This window comes from Anolis carolinensis, chromosome 6, assembly GCF_035594765.1.
Source record: "Anolis carolinensis isolate JA03-04 chromosome 6, rAnoCar3.1.pri, whole genome shotgun sequence".
In the NCBI taxonomy this organism is placed as follows: Eukaryota; Metazoa; Chordata; class Lepidosauria; order Squamata; family Dactyloidae; genus Anolis; species Anolis carolinensis.
This window is the reverse complement of record NC_085846.1, coordinates 10,556,563-10,573,409: the sequence shown is the minus strand read 5'-3', so window position 1 is coordinate 10,573,409 and position 16,847 is coordinate 10,556,563. Positions and strand designations below refer to the sequence as shown.

The following is a 16,847-nucleotide window of genomic DNA, read 5'->3' as shown; positions in this document are numbered from 1 at the left end:
TTCGTTTGCAATTCAGGAGTCTTCCAGGCTAAAATTTAATACTAAAATGTATTTCATTTAATAATTTATTTAATTGGAGAGAAAAAGCACAGCTTAGATTGACCTAGCAATTCTTGGTTTTGTTAGCTGCAGAAGATCTTTTGGCTAGGGGAAGACAATCTATAAGCCTCCAAATGTGTTGGACTAGAATTTGCATCAACCCCAGACAACATGGCTCAGATTCAGGAGTGATGGAAGCTGTAGTATCCCAGGAAGTTGAGAGCAACAGTTGACTTCCTCCCATCTTGGGTGATGAAATGGCACAGGTTACATGGTGGAAACTACCCTGGTGCAAATCAGAATGGAATAAAATGAGACAGAAGGCTTGTAAAGAAAAGATATGTTCTTTTTGTTGATCCTATATTCCTGTCTGCTCATGATAATCCTTCCTTCATTTCTCTTCTTCCTCTGCTCTAGTACCGGTTCTCGGCACTCCCGTCTTTCAATTACTACACCGTTTGCACCTTCCTGGTTTTCATCTCCAACTTTGTCATCCAGATCCTCGTGGTTTATAAGTAAGGAGAAATGTGGGCCTGGGGGTTCTCAAAGGGTGCATGGAAAATACGTTTTGCATAAAAACAACAGTGTATAGTCCTGTTCCCTAACCCTTAATTTTTTTTACAATGCCTCATTCACAAGGCCTCATTCATAAAAACAGCAGGTAGAATGGACTCATTATTCCTGAATTCTGCTAGTCAACGTCTTCCTTGTTCCAAGGAACTGTTCCTTATTTATTCATCTTATTGACTCCCAAGGTCCGGCACCATTAAAAATAACAATTCAGATTTACTGAGAAATTGGTCTCACACCCCAATGGAGTGAGCAGTACAAGTCTGTCTAGTGTTTTCCTTCTAGGACAATGTACTTGAATATTATACAGGATCCCATTTGCAGAATTAAACTTCTGATGTTTTGTCTGCTTTCTCCTCATCCAGGACAGAAGCCTTGGGGATCTCCTATGGAATTTCCTTCTTCATCTTTCTCCTCCTTCTCCTTACCTGCTTTTCTGGACACTTGGCAGTAAGTCATCTTGTTTTTGTCATTTTACTGCTAGATATTTCTATTCTGGAGCCTCCGATGGTGCAGCAGGTTAAACCGCTGAGTTGCTGAATTTGCTGACTGAAAGGTCGGCGGTTCAAATCCGGGGAGCAGGTGAGCTCCCGCTGTTAGCCGCAGTTTCTGCCAACCTAGTAGTTCGAAAAAATGCAAATGTGAGTGGATCAATAGGTACCGCTCCAGCGGGAAGGTTACAGTGCTCCATGCAGTCATGCCGGCCACATGACTTTGGAGGTGTTTATGGACAATGCCGGCTCTTCGGCTTAGAAATTGAGATGAGCACCAACCCCCAAAGTTGAATATGACTAGACAATGTCAGGGGAAAACTTTTACCTTTACCTATTGCTATTCAAGAACCTAGAGGGCATTAAGGGCATTTCTCCTTATGTAGTTTTCTTGTGAAAATCTGTGGCCAGGGGTTTACTAGAGGAAGTTCTCTGTGTCCTACATTTATAGGGAACTAATAATAATATTGAAAGTCCCAGCTGCCTATTTTTATGTGGCTGATGATCAAAGGCATATATATGCTCTGCAAAGCAGATGGCGAAAGGAAATAAAATGGCTTGCTTTTTCTTGAGAGGCACAAGGGAAGGGGTCCTTCTCCAGAAGGGGAAAATATGGCATGGCTTGTTACCTTCTTGTTCATTGCTACGGACTAAATTCAATGCAAATTACTTTTGGATTTTTAATTCAGTTTGCAGCAATTGAATTAAAGGCCAAAGGAAAAGGTAGGAGGAGGAGGAGGAGAAAGAAACTGGGACATTTTAAAAGCAGCTCTAAATGTAAGGTGTCAGATATTTAATTGGGACCACCACTAGAAAGAGAAAGGGGGCAGTGAATAAAAGTGCAAAATGTGGTGGAATATATTGAAATTGCGTAGTCACAGTCCAATTTGGCACAAACCACTGCTATTAAGGATGTAAAGAATCTGCACAAATATTTTCATTCTTGAACAGAAAGGGATGCCTTGCAACAGGCAACTGAAGGACATAGAATCATAGAATCATAGAATAGTAGAGTTGGAAGAGACCTCATGGGCCTCTAGTCCAACCCCCCGCTAAGAAGCAGGAAATCGCATTCAAAGCACCCCCGACAGATGGCCATCCAGCCTTTGCTTAAAAGCCTCCAAAGAAGGAGCCTCCACCACATCTCCATCGCCGCATATTATTTCCTCCTTGTCTAAAAGACCAGCACTTTTCTCTATTAGAAGCAGCCAGCAATATTGTTAAAATATGCATTTTGTACCAAAAACAAGTATTTTGCACTAAGCTTTTTTCCTGAAAAAGACATGTTTGTCGTGCAAGAAAACTTTTGCAAAATTTTAGTAAAAATTCCTGTATGTGAAAGATCACTCAGAATTATTGTAAAGCTCTCATAAAGCTGACCAGTGTGAAGAAATGTTTGAAATGTTTCATTTCTGCATGTCAGAATGAAATAGATGAATCTTTATATCCTATCTATCTATATAAAAGAGTGATGGCATCACGGCGACTCACAAAACAACAAAAGTACAGGCCCCGCAACCTCGAAATTTGACAACACAACCCATCATCCATGCCTCCAGGTTGATACAACAAAAAGAAAAGAAAAACAATGTCCTAATTAGAGGGAGAGCAATATTTTTTTTATCCAATTGCTGCCAGTTTAGAGGGCTAATCTCTGCCCACTTCGTCTCCTAGCAACCAACTCCTAGCAAGCCAAGAGACAGCCAGGGTTCAGTTAGGGGACAGGCAGACTTAGGCTATCTAATTTGGATTATATAGCAGTGTAGACTCAAGGCCCTTCAACACAGCTATATAACCCATTTATAATCTTATATTATCTGCTTTGCACTGGATTATGTTGACTCCACACTGCCATATAATCCACTTCAGTGGGCATTTTATACAGCTGTGAAGAAGGGTCCTCATATAATCCAGTTCTAAGCAGATAATATAAGATTATCAATAAACAGTAGACTCTCACTTATCCAACATAAACAGGCCGGCAGAATAAGTGAATATGTTGGATAATAAGAAGGGATTAAGGAAAAGCCTATTAAACATCAAATTAGGTAATCGTTATACAAATTAAGCACCAAAACATCATATTATACAACAAATTTGACAGAAAATGTAATTCCATGCGCAGTAATGCTATGTAGTAATTACAGTAGAGTCTCACTTATCCAGCACTCGCTTATCCAATGTTCTGGATTATCCAATGCATTTTTGTAGTCAATGTTTTCAATATATCGTGATATTTTGGTGCTAAATTCATAAATACAGTAATTACTACATAGCATTACTGTGTATTGAACTACTTTTTCTGCCAAATTTGTTGTCTAACATGATATTTTGGTGCTTCATTTGTAAAATCATAACCTAATTTGATGTTTAATAGGCTTTTCCTTAATGTCCTTATTATCCAACATATTCACTTATCCAATATTCTGCCAGCCCGTTTATGTTGGATAAGTGGGACTCTACTGTACTGTATTTACAAATTTACCACTAAATTATCACAATGAATTTAAAACACTGACTACAAAAACATTGATTATGAAAAGGCAGACTGCGTTGGATAATCCAGAACATTGTATAAGCGAATGTTGGATAAGTGAGATTCTACTTTAATATGAAATAATTACTGGGATAGAATAATGCAGAACAATATAATCTCTAAAACCAGGACAGTAAATAAACAGGGGAATTCCACACAGGAAACAATCAGGGCCAGCTAACACCTCACAACAAACTATTCCCATCATCAAAGTCTGGCAAATCCTCTGTTTTCTCAGGGCCACAGACAGTAGAAGCACATAAAATATCGCAAACAACACCACTCTGAAAACAAGGGAATTCCAGACAGGAAACAATCAGGGCCAGCTAACACCTCCCAACAAAAAATTCACTCAGGGAGGAAACAGCCAGGCTTTAAAGCTGCAAGGCCATTACATCCTAATCATCTTCCTAATTGCAGCATTCATACTTGTGTCCAACAGGAAAAAAAAAACATTCAGAAATACTGTATATTCACAACCTTTAGGAAATAATATCCCCTGATGGCGCAATGTGTTAAAGCGCTGAGCTGCTGAACTTCTGGACCGAAAGGCCACAGGTTTGAATTGGGGGAGCGGAGAGAGCCCCCACTGTTAGCCCCAGCTTCTGCCAACCCAGAAGTTCAAAAACATACAAATGTGAGTGCATCAATAGGTACTGCTCCAGTGGGAAGGTAACGCCGCTCCATGCAGTCATCCCACATGACCTTGGAGGAGTCTACGGACAACGCCGGCTCTTCAGCTTAGAAATGGAGATGAGCACCAACCCCCAGAGTCAGACATGACTGGACTTAATGTCAGGGGAAAACCTTTACCCTTTACCTTAACTACCACCAATTCCTCAATACTTTATTTCCCATACCACCAGACTTCGCCACAGCAACGCGTGGCCGGGCACAGCTAGTTCTTTATAATCAAAGAGAGTTATGTCCTGAAATAGAAAATGTGATCTGAAAAATGTTAGAATTGAGGGAGCAATAAGAGGAACTTAGAATTAAAACAGGATTCTGGATCTTCTTCTTTTTTATGTCTCCTTTTTTGGGCCAGAAGTGTTTATTGAAAGGCCCGAAGATCTTCTACTGGGTTCCATCCATTTCGGCCAGTGTCTGCACTCAGCCGTGGCTGCGGGTCTCTCTGGGCATCGTCACCATCCTTGTGGTCCTCACCATGGCTGTTCTGAATCTGGTACGTGGTCGAGATAGGGAGATTGTGAAAGACAGGACAGTGGAAATCTGGGGGATGGCTGAACTGTGAGGGAATACATGGGAAGAAAACTAAATTTTATGACATTTTTCATTTCAGGGACAAGTATAAAATGAATTTATTGGCTCTTTCTGGAAGCAGACTGTAACTTGGAAGCATGAAAGTTAATTTGCACTTTGGATTCCAAAACCAATAATTTCACTGTGTGGGAACTGAGTCAATACTTTTAAAAAGCATTAGTAACAGCTTTTTTGGGCCACAGAAGTAATAACTAGCTTACATGTGAAAATTTAGAATAGGAGAAGACAAGTCGGAAAACTTCAAAGAGTACACTAACCCCTCCACTTTAATGGAGGCTGAAGCACAAGAACCCCATAAAAGGATGGAAATGTGGATAAAAACATACCTTTTAAAAAACCTGGGTGAATAATACCTCTTTAGGAATCACTCGCTGCCATAGAATGCAGTTCAATGCAGGTAAATTGACCATATAATGCAGTTTGAACCAGCATTATATGGCAGCATAGATGGGACTTTGGTCTTTTGCCAGAAGTTGACCACAGAATTGACCTGGAGGATCTAGAAATTGCTAGAGAAGCATTCCCTCTAGATATGCCCAGGTTCTTCATAGTGACTGGTTGCTCAACCTCCAGCAGATATTGACCATAAAATCACTCTGTAGGATTAGATGTTCCTATAGAGAAAATGTTAATCAAATGGGTGAATAATCAAATCTGCAAAAGTGATACCTGTAAATGTCAGTGATTACTTAGAATTCCCTACTGGAAGGTTCTAGACTGTGGGTCCCCAGGTGTTTTGGCCTTCAACTCCCAGAAATCCTAACAACTGGTAAACTGGGGTTTCCAGGAGTTGTAGACCAAAACACCTGGGGACCCACAGGTTGAGCACCACTGTCCTAAGCCCTTATAATGAGCTATTTCACTCAAGTTCCTCAGAAGAGAGATTTAACAATCTCACAAAGTACAAATCCCAGGATTTTGTAGACCTAACAAAGGGCTTATGTAGTGTAGGTACCATCCCAGTATGGATCTAAGCCACAGTATACTCTTCTGCTCACTTGTGTGCCTTGTAGCATCTCTTCTGATACTTTTTTTTCTAACACTTTTTCTTAGTTCTTTATGCCAGAGGCCTTGTGTCATTCAAGACCTCAAAATTCCACCATGGTTGGTGTGAACATCACCCAAGAGTTTATTCCCGTTGACAACCTCTTCTGTGTTCCAGTAAGTATGTGTCCTTCTGGAAATACAGCAGCAACAGTGCAAAAACTTTGGAATAAAAGTTATCCTCCTACCCCCTGAGGAAACACCTCTCTAGGTCAGGGGTGCCCAAACTATGGTTGCAGGTCGGACGCTGTCCTCCAAGGTAATTTACCTGGCACATGCCCTAAACTTTAGACTTAAGTATGAAATGACTTGAAGGCACACAACAACAACAACAACTATCCTATCTTATCAGCCAAAAGCAGGCCCACAATTCCCACTGAAATTCTGGTAAGTTTACCAGAATTCTGGTAAGTTGGTGTGCATAGTAATTCATTTTTTCAAACTATAGTGTGCCTTCCCCCCCCAACAGTCTGAGGGACTGTGAACTGGCTCTCTAATCCTGCTCTAGACCCTCCAGGGCCACCTTATAGTCAACTTTGCCAAACGTTGTCCAGAGAATTGCAATGGAATACATAAACCCCTTCTACACTGCCATATAGATCCAGATTATCTGTTTTGTACTAGATTATATGGCAGTGTAGAAGGGGCCTTAGAGATTCCTGGAGAGTTCTTATTTTTTAGTGGAAGTTGAGCATAGAGTTAGCCTGGAGGATCTAGATGTCTTTAGAGCAAGCATCTTAATAAAATCTGTGAATAACCACATCCACAAATGTTGATTCCATAATTATAAAGAGGTAACTATATTGGCAAATTGGTATTGCTGATGGACAATACTTCTAATGACCAACTGTATTTTTTCCTACCTGTACTGTTCTCTTTTCCCCCTAGTACTACATCTACTGTTGTATCTTGGGGTTCCTCTCATGTTCCCTCTTCCTGCACATGAACTTTGAGCTCAAGCTGACCATGTTGGTGCTCTGCCTCATCATCTACAATGTGTTGTTCCTTCAGACTCACTCGTGGCTCTCTGACTGCTATGTTTCCTTCCTGTATCCCAATCAGACCGGTCTCAGGTAAGGACTTCTCCTGAAGCCTATAGCCTACTCCCTGTGGAAGGAGAGAAATGAAGTTCAGGCTGCCAAAGGTCTATTGCCTTAAGGGTTTTCAGTCACTGAACCTTATTGACTCTCATTTTGATGGACCACAGTAAGCATGGTGCAGAAAAGAGCAGCCAAAAGATGATCCAGGGGCTTGACCTTACAAAGAAAAGCAAAGCATCATCATCCTTGTGGTTATATTTGTAGAGATGAAAGCTAATGTAGGGTGGTGGTTAAAGTCCTGAACTGGAACTTATCAGATTCTAGTTCAAGTCACCACCAAATCATTAAACACATTGTGTGATAGATTTTAGGGCTGGAAATACTCTTCCCCAGTCCTCAGGAAAAAGGAATCTCACAGTGAGAGTTGCTAGGCTTGGTCATCTTTATTTACATGGCAAAATCTGTGCAATAAGTGCTTGGTTACCATGCTATGGTATACTGGTATCCACTGGGTTTGATCCCAAGACCTCCTTGTAGATATAAAATCTGTAGATTCTCAAGTCCCATTATATACAATGAAGCATCCCTGATGTAAAAAGGTAAAATCAAGGTTTGCTTTTTGGATTATTAATAATATATATTTCCAAGCCATGAATGGTTGATGTGGGGATACAACTGTTGAACCAGAATACTGCCTTTTATAGCATTAGAGTTTGACTCTAAAATCCTAGGTCCTGCGATAGTCTTGACATGACAATTGGGTCAGCCTGACCTACCTTTAAAAAGTTGTTGTTACAAGAAGAAAATCAAGTAGTGAAGGTACATGTGTATTACCTGCGTGAAAACAGGGATATAAATGTTATAAATGTAAGTTTAAAAATTATGAAAGGTCAGAATATGACGAATGTTTACAAATATATACACTTTTTGCTGTTGTGATGATGACTGTTAGCTTTGATGGTTTTATAAAGTTTGATACATTCATGGAGGAGGCAAGGCAAGGGAAACCCATGGCTATGAAATCTGATGGTTATGCAGAGGTCTGAGAAAACACATGTGGTTAATGTTTTGATGCTTTACCTAAGCGTTTCCATGTAGCATCTCTAGATTTGGGTTGTGCAGCAAAAATTATCTAGGACTTGAGAACTTTGAGGCACTGTTTCTTTATTGCTAACCAGGACAGATCAAAACCAAACAAGATCATATCTTATTTGTTTTGAAACATATCATTCTCTCAGGAAATTACTGAGCTCATTTCAAAATGAGAGAATTTATGGAACACACTGCCACACAAAGCGATAATGATGACCACAGGCTTTGTGTTGTTGTGTGTTTCTCTCTGGAGAGATCTGAATGATGTATGATGGTCCAGGTGTGAGACCCCAGGTGTGATGTTCTCCTCTCTTTAATCCTCCACATTCAGGCCCGGCGTGCTGAAGGAACCCAAGGTGATGGGAGCATTCTCGTTCTTTGTCTTCTTCTTCACACTCTTGGCTTTGGCGAGGCAGGTAAATTCATTTCCTCTCCCAATTTGGGACATATTCTGCATAAAAATTCGTGTGTGTGTGTGTACAAAAAAGCATTGGGGGGGGGGGGCAGAATACAACATCTGTATGAAAAGCCCTATTTTTTGTGTAGAAAACGTTTCTCTGCAGAAAACAAGTTTTCTGCACATTAAGTCTAGAAAATATCATGATCCTATCCTCTTTCTTTCAATTATATCAAAAACACAAACAAACTCAACTCAAATGCAAGGCTGGCTGCTCCCATGGTGCGCAATGGCCTCCATTGCATTCTAGGGCAAAGTAGAGGGATGAGCTGGAGTTTCATGTAAACTCCGGAGTATCCTGGAACTTCAGGGCAACCTGGACATCAGGACTGGGCTTAATTTGGCCCGATCTCTTGTCCAGACTGGACAATTGTGCCATCGCCCTGTCCCTGCGCTCACCAGTGCAGCCAAAGTGGCTTGATCATGCCCGTATTGCTGCCATTGCCTCCATTAATGTTTTCCGATCACTGAACTAAATTGACTCCCATTTTGGTGGATCACATGGTGCAGAAAAGTGCATCCAAAGTGATCATTATCCCCATGGTTATGTGGTAGTGATTTGGGCTGTGTATGGATCTTTTTTAAAAAATTGTCTCTGGCTATTTCATTTGTTTCGGACAGCCGTAATAGCAGAGGCTCTGCTACCATCTTTGTTTCAGCCGCAACAGTCCATGCAGCTGCCAACCACAGCTACTTTTGGTTTCAGAGTGCAGAGAGGCAGCCGCATGCCTGCACGGGGCTTCCCTGTGAACCCTGTTAAACCAGTCAGAACAGAGGAAAGCAATTACATGTCCTTTAGCCAAGCTGGGTCTCCATTTTTCTGTTGTGAGCAGGCTTCTGGGAGAGACAGATCGTGCTCCAGTCCGCTGGTGATCTAAATTCTCAGCTCTGCATCGCTTGCCTTGCTTTTTGACTCAAATAGCAATGAATAAACATTTATTTTCTACACATTTAATAACCTGCCACTGATGGTGTCCTTCACAAGCTTCAAATGTGGGGTAGAGGTATCTTGCCATTTCTAAAGCCGCCATAAAATGAAGACATAATTTATATTTTTTAAAAGAATGGCTAGCTAATGCTCTTTCAGGTGGTGTGCCCCCCACTGAAATTAGTCTTTTTAAAGGGTGTCTTAACTCAGCTTGATTGAAAGGGCGTTGAGGAGAAATGATGCCAGAAAAGGTGGTTTCTTAGGTCCAATGCATTAAATCCAGGTCTCATTGAAGGATATAAGGTGAAAGGATCCCAGAAAGGGTGGTTTCTTAAGCCTGATGACTTAAATCCAGGCCTTATTGAAGGATATGAGAAGAAAGGATTCCAGAAAGGGTGGTTTCTTAAGTCTTAGTCTTAAACCCAGATCTTATTGAAGGATATAAGAAGAAAGGATCCCAGAAAGGATGGTTCCTTAAGTCTGATGCCTTAAACCCAGGTCTTATTGAAGGATATACAGAGAAAAGATCCCAGAAAGGGATCCATGGGTGCAGAACCGTCCCGAGGATATTAAAAAGGGTATGCAAAAAAATTTTTTTTGCACATCCCCTGCACTGTGGGAGGCGGGGCCGTGCAATGCAGGAGGTGGGGCCAGACCTGGCCCCGCCTCCCATGCCACGTGCCCTGACCCCGCCTCCCGTGTCATGTGGCCACACCTCCCGCAGCGGCGGGGTCCTTCCAGGCTGCGACGAAGGCCCAGCCCAGCCTTCCATGCCTATCGCCACGCCTCTTGTGCTGCACAGGAGGTGGGGCCAGGGCACAGCGGGAAAGTCCTTCCAGGCCATGGCGAAGGCCCAGCCAGGCTGGCTGGGCCTTCGCTTCGGCCTGGAAAGACTCCCGCTGCAGCCTGGCTGGGCCAGTTTGGCTGGGCCAGGCCAGCCAGGCCAGGGTGCGCGGCATGCCCTGCCCCCACCTCCTGCGCTCCGCACCCTGACCCCGCCTCTCATGCTGCGTGGGAGGCAGGGCCAGGGTGCAGGAGGCGGGGCCAGGTCTCGTGGTCAGCTTCCCGTGTTTGGCTGGGCCTGCATGGGTCACCTGGGCTAAACTGATGCATGCCACCAATTTTAGCCCCCTGTGAAGAGGTAGTTTAACCCAGGTCTAGTTAAAGGAAAAAATGACAGAAAGGGGAGCCTGGGAAGTTCCCCCATTGCCGCCAATTGGCTAGATCTTTGTGGATCATTCAGCTGCTGGATCAAAAAATGGAATTTTGCCCACCAGGACTTGGAAGGCTCCCAAAAAATGGATCAGGGTGTGGGGACCGAAATTTGGACATTAAAAATGGTACGGGATTTAGCCGAATTGCACAGCCCTGGTAGTGATGGGAGCTAGTGTAGTGTGATGGTTAGAGTGACTGGGTTGTCTTGAGCCCCTGGCTGTTGTGGGCTCCTCTGCTAAGATTGGAATGGGGCAGGTTCACAACTGGCAAGAAGGAAAGGGATGATCATCTCCCCCCTTCTTCCTGGTTATGTGGGTACTCCATTCTGACATCAATAGAGCAAGAAAGATGAGAGGTTTCTGGTAATGGTAGTGACATTCAGGCTGTGCCAATGGAACAGATGCACTCTTGGGCTGTCTGAAAAAATACACTCCTGGGCATATTTACTCTCGGCAAACTGCCCGGTGTAGATGAACTCTTTTTCTCAAAGGTGCTTCCAGTATTGATATTCCACACCAGGTCTGGCCAATCTGTGGCACTCCAGGTGTTTTGGACCTCAACTTCCACAATTCCTAACAGCCGGTAAACTGCCTGAGATTTCTGGGAGTTGGAGGCCCAAACACCTGGAGTGCTACAGACTGACCAGGTCTATTCCAGAATTATGCAGCTGTGTCTTTGAATACTATTGCCTGTGTGGGTGGGATGTCTATTTGCTTTTGCATGCAATGCAATAAAACATAGTTTCCTGCCCTCTTTCTAGGACAGATCTCCTCTCCTCCCCCCACCCTTTTGACTGTGGTTTTGAACAGTTGACATTCTGGCAAGCATTAGCCCAGCAAATTTATTGAGATTGATGTACCTGAGTGGTTAAGGAGATACGAGTTCTCTTTTTTCTTCTTCTTTGTGGTGTGGATTGTTATCTTGGTTATTGCTGGTTTCGGGGAAAGGAACATCTCAGCAGAAGGAACAATGCAAAAAGTTGTCACCCCAGCTCTTGTATCTCTGTTTAAGAAAGGATCAGGTCTTGAGAGACATCTTCTGCTAGAGACCAGGAAAACTAGATAGGGAAATCTCATGGTAAGCAACTGTGGAGAAGCTGGGGGTCACTTTCTGGCCCAATATTTGCACCCCAGCAGCCCCAGGGAGTTGCCTGTTCCTTTTGTCCAGTCCCAGTTGACAATCTGGCTGCAGCTCTTTGTCTCAGCTGATGTTTCTGAACACTCTCCAAAGGCAGCCCCAAGGCATGTTCCACCATGGTCGAATCTGGTGGTGATGCTGGTAGAATCAGTTCCCGAGTCATCTGCTGCTCATTGAAGGAGAGCTTCCAGGAACGAAAGAGATTGTGGTAACCAATTGGCATAGCTATGGAGCTGATTTCTGGACCATTCTGATATCCACTGGGGTTCTAGAATCATTTCCCAGTAGATAGGGGCCATTGCAAATCTCATTGAACTACAAATCTCAGAATTCCATAGGGAGAAGCCTTAAAAGGTAAAGCAGCAAACAATGCAGAAGAAATACCTATATACAAAAGCCATATTTATTATTTATTCAGTGCTTTATGAAAGGAAATATCCCGGTCTGTAAGAATTCACAGTTTAACATTCTCTCCCTCTTTCTCTATCTCAGAATGAGTATTATTGCCGCTTAGATTTCCTTTGGAAAAAGAAGTTCAAGAAAGAACGTGAGGAGATTGAAACCATGGAGAACCTCAACCGTGTCTTGCTGGAGAATGTGCTGCCAGCTGATGTTGCACAGCAGTTCATCCGCCAAAACCGGCGCAATGAGGTGAGCCTTGGAGCTTTGGTCGCTAAAGCCTGGTGGTGGAGGCTTGGCACCACATGGGATGTATCTCCTTCATTTAGTCTGGTTCTGCTGTTGGGTGCCTTTCAGTTGTTTCTATGGTGCTGTGGCGCAGGCTGGTTAGCAGTCAGCTGCAACAAATCACCCTGACCAAGAAGTCATGAGTTCGAGACCAGCCCGTGCCTGCGTCTGTCTCTGTCTCTGTTCTATGTTATGGCATTGAATGTTTGCCTTATATGTGTGCAATGTGATCCGCCCTGAGTCCCCTTCGGGGTGAGAAGGGCGTAATATAAATACTGCAAATAAATAAATAAATAAATAAATAAATAAATAAATAAATAAATAAATTCTGACTTATTATGACCCTACGATGACGCTAACATGGAATCTTCTTGGCAAGATTTGTTCAGAGGGGGTTGACATTGCCTTACTCTATCTTGCTCTGAGACTAAGAGAGGGAATAGCCCAAGCTCACCTAGGGAGTGTTTTTGGTCCCCACAAAATTGGACCCCTGACCTACTGCAGTTACCCCTGGGCTGCAGGTCACAGCATCTCCCCATAACACTCAATGATTCTTCCTCATAGAAGTAGTTGGCTAGAGGTTTAAATAATTTTTTCTACTCTCTAATTTTGGATGTGGAATCCTCTGAGGAACTACAGTACTTTTGATGGACTTTGCCCATGCAGAGGTCTGAACTTGCCTCTCTTGCCCTTTCTCTGCCAGCAGGATCTGTATCACCAGTCTTACGATTGTGTCTGCGTTCTCTTCGCTTCCATACCGGATTTCAAAGAATTCTACTCGGAATCCAATGTCAACCACGAAGGACTTGAGTGCCTTCGTCTGCTTAATGAGATCATTGCTGACTTTGATGAGGTACTGGGAGTTCAATTATTTCTTGATTTTTTTTAAAAAATGCCCTTCAAATTAAAACCCCTGGTTTGTTACAGATATCCACCTGGTATCTAGGCATTTGGAGCAGGCCATTACTAGCTAATGGCCATTTAAAAGGAGGGTATTCTCGGTCTTTGCAATGGTTAACTCCAGTACAATGGGAGAGGGTGATGATCTGAACCTAAATGGTGGTAGAAGGTATAATGTTTGTGATTCCCCCCCCCCCTTTCACTCTGATGTCATTCTCTTCATTGGCATTAACAATGGGATACAGGCCAGGGTATGTCAGGCACCAGCAGTCATTGGGTACACCAATACTACTTACCAAATTACCTAATTATCCAGAAAATGGTTACCAATATAATATCTACCTTGTGAAGATCTAATGTATATCATAGCTTTTTGGATGAGCCACCTTTGAAGAAAAATTGCACTGTTACTCAGGGTCCATCAAGAATATTCTAAAGTGGATAACCAATGGACTATATTTTGTTTAAACAGCTTCTCCTGAAGCCCAAGTTCAGTGGAGTTGAGAAGATCAAGACCATTGGAAGCACATACATGGCAGCTACTGGCTTGAATATGGCAGCTGGCCAGGATAACCAACAGGTAATAATCTTTCCTCTTTCAAGGTCCTAGTGTTGTAGGATTCAGGATTGCTAAAACTGCTCTCCTCTGGTGGCTGCCCACATTAGCTTCAGCAGGACCAATTATACCATCAATTAAAATTTCTTCATATTTGGTACGACCCCCAGTTAGCCACTTCCAACAAAACATGGCCTCTCTAGGTATTTTCTAGGTTTTCCAGTTCAATTCTAGGGTACTCCCGAAACAGATGTCCTTGATTTCAATATGGTTCAGTGTTACCTGTGGTTTGGCATATTGATATGAAGTCCAGAAAAGTCTTTCACATTCATCACACACAGCTTTAACAAAAAGGAATGTCCAGAGGAATTAAAGAATGTTTAAAAGTGGACTAATGGCAGGGGTGGGCATGAGGCTAGGGGTGTTGTCTTAATGTTTTCAGATTATAAATTGGGGTTCATCACAATATCAAACCCTTCATGGGAAAGAAGTGTGTTCACTTCTGTGGTCTTGTAAAAAGCATACCAATAAGCATTACAACTTTTCCCTTGCGTTACGAGTATGTAGCAGTTTCTGAGGATATCGTCATAGAAAGTCTCAAGATGCAATACATTTCGCTGAAAGATAATTTTTATTTCTTGCCTTTGTTGTAGAAACTGCATCACTTTGAAAATACAGTAGAGTCGCACTTATCCAAGCTAAACGGGCCGGCAGATGCTTGGATAAGCAAATATCTTGGATAATAAGGAGGGATTAAGGAAAAGCCTATTAAACATCAAATTAGGTTATGATTTTACAAATTAAGCACCAAACATCATGTTATACAACAAATTTGACAGAAAAAGTAGTTCAATACACAGTAATGTTATGTTGTAATTACTGTATTTATGAATTTAGCACCAAAATATTGTGATATATTGAAAACATTGACTTCCAAAATGGCTTGGATAATCCAGAAGCTTGGATAAGCAAAGTTTGGATAAGTGAGACTCTACTGTAATAGCATTCTTGACACTGAGTACGTTTTTAAAGGGATGGATTTCCATCCATACATCTTTAAAAGTGAAAACTACTCACCAATTTGTTCAAATTGACTGTGCTTTTTTCCTATACCCATGAAGTTTTGCACAGAATAAATCCCAAACTGTGAAGTTATTCAGGAAAGAAAATGCCAAAATTACATGCCATTTCCTTGAAGAGTAAAATTAAGTAAGAATTACATCATTAAACGTGAACTTGTAGAAATCATGAGCTGGAACAGGAAACCTTATTACACTTCTTCCTGTCCAAGAGGAAACACTTAGCCAGCCCAGACAGTAGAATAGATCCAGATCTTGATAATATAAAGCTAGGGCATGGCTGGCCAACAGGCAGGGTTCAAGAGGTTGCATTGCCTCCTCAGGGGACCTTGGAGGTCTTTGATCCTAACATCCCTTAAATGCCATTTTTTACCCTTTCCATGTCCCCTGTGATGTTGTGGCACGTGTCCATGTTCTTGACCTTCTCTTGGTCATTTCAGCCCAATGAGACACCCTTTTCCCAACAAGAACGACCCAAAGATTGGCTTTTGGGTTACTTCCTACAAGAAAAATAGCATCCCAGAGACCTCAAATGCCCGATAAAGACTAAAACAAGTCAATTTCCTTACACAACCTCCAGAAATTATTTCTGTGGATTTTCCTTTTTTATAAAATGACCCATGAGGACCACACTTTTCTGCATCTCTGGTCTAGGTCATCGGTGGGGAACTGTTGTTTCTCCAGATATTTTGAAACCTTATTCCCATCAACCCAAATCAATGACTTGGCTGATGGTGAACTATCATGTTCACCAATGGTTCTGGAATAGGTGGACATGCAACATATAGTTCAGTTCATCTCCCATGGTAGTTCCCATTCAAACTTCAAAGCTTCCATTTGAGCCCTGATATTTTCTGATATACACATTTTTAACCAGCTCTGAAACAATAACGCCATAGCCGTTCATGGTATTTTCATATGACAGATGCATGTTAATTTGTGGCTACATTCTTACTTCTCGTATTTTGTTTCTCACGTGGCCATACATGTGGCTGCTTCTTCATTCTACAAATTTCTCTCTAATGCGAAATGAGGGCTTCAGACCTTGAAGCACTGATTGCATCTTTGTCTGTTTCAGCATTTGCACACAATGTCATCAGTGGTTTTTGTACATAGCACGGTGGTGATGCATCATTTGTTCTTGTTACCAAGAAAATGTTTCTTCTTTGCTATGAATGCTTATATTTCCTGTGAGTTGCTTATCAGCAATTTCACAGTCATTTCCCAAGCAGCTCAGTTGTACGCTAACCTTTAGTTTGGGGGAGGGATCCTTGTGGTCCTTCCAGAATGACAAGTCCCATCATCACAGACTGTAGGCTGTCTTGGTTAGAGCCATGGGAGCTGGAATTCAGCAAAAACTGGGGAATTATAGTCCCCAAAAGTACAATGGGTTTCTCTAAACTATGAAGACCAAAATCCACTGCTTGTGGTGATATGAAAATAATCAAACAAACTCAATATATATCCAAAAATCTCAATATATATCCAAAAAACAGGACTGTCCCAATCATATATGAGTAGAAATAAGCGGTTCTTCTCTTGAAGTATAAGGACAAGTTTTTCATGTGAGTAAATGTCCTGTTCTTTATTATATGAGTAGACTCCAGTTTCCATATAACTTGACTCAAACCTGCAACCGGTTTCGACTCACAGGAGTCTTCATCCGGCGGTTGGGTCTACAAATAATACACATCATAAATATATACTTGCAAACCAGACATTTACTCACATGAAAAACTTGTCCTTATACTTCAAGAGAAGAACCGCTTATTTCTACTCATATACGATTGGGACA

The 16,847-nt window shown here is 42.1% G+C and overlaps 1 protein-coding gene across 1 annotated transcript in view; it reads left to right on the top strand.

Annotated features, from left to right (window-relative positions):
* Positions 1–16,847, top strand: part of adcy4 (adenylate cyclase 4) — a 53,817-nt gene that overhangs the window by 31,795 nt on the left and 5,175 nt on the right. Inside the window, 9 exon segments of the mRNA XM_003223847.4 lie at positions 457–554; positions 975–1,059; positions 4,682–4,819; positions 5,971–6,078; positions 6,850–7,034; positions 8,425–8,509; positions 12,323–12,481; positions 13,224–13,370; positions 13,890–13,997. Of these exon segments, the coding sequence (XP_003223895.2) occupies positions 457–554; positions 975–1,059; positions 4,682–4,819; positions 5,971–6,078; positions 6,850–7,034; positions 8,425–8,509; positions 12,323–12,481; positions 13,224–13,370; positions 13,890–13,997 (1,113 nt within the window).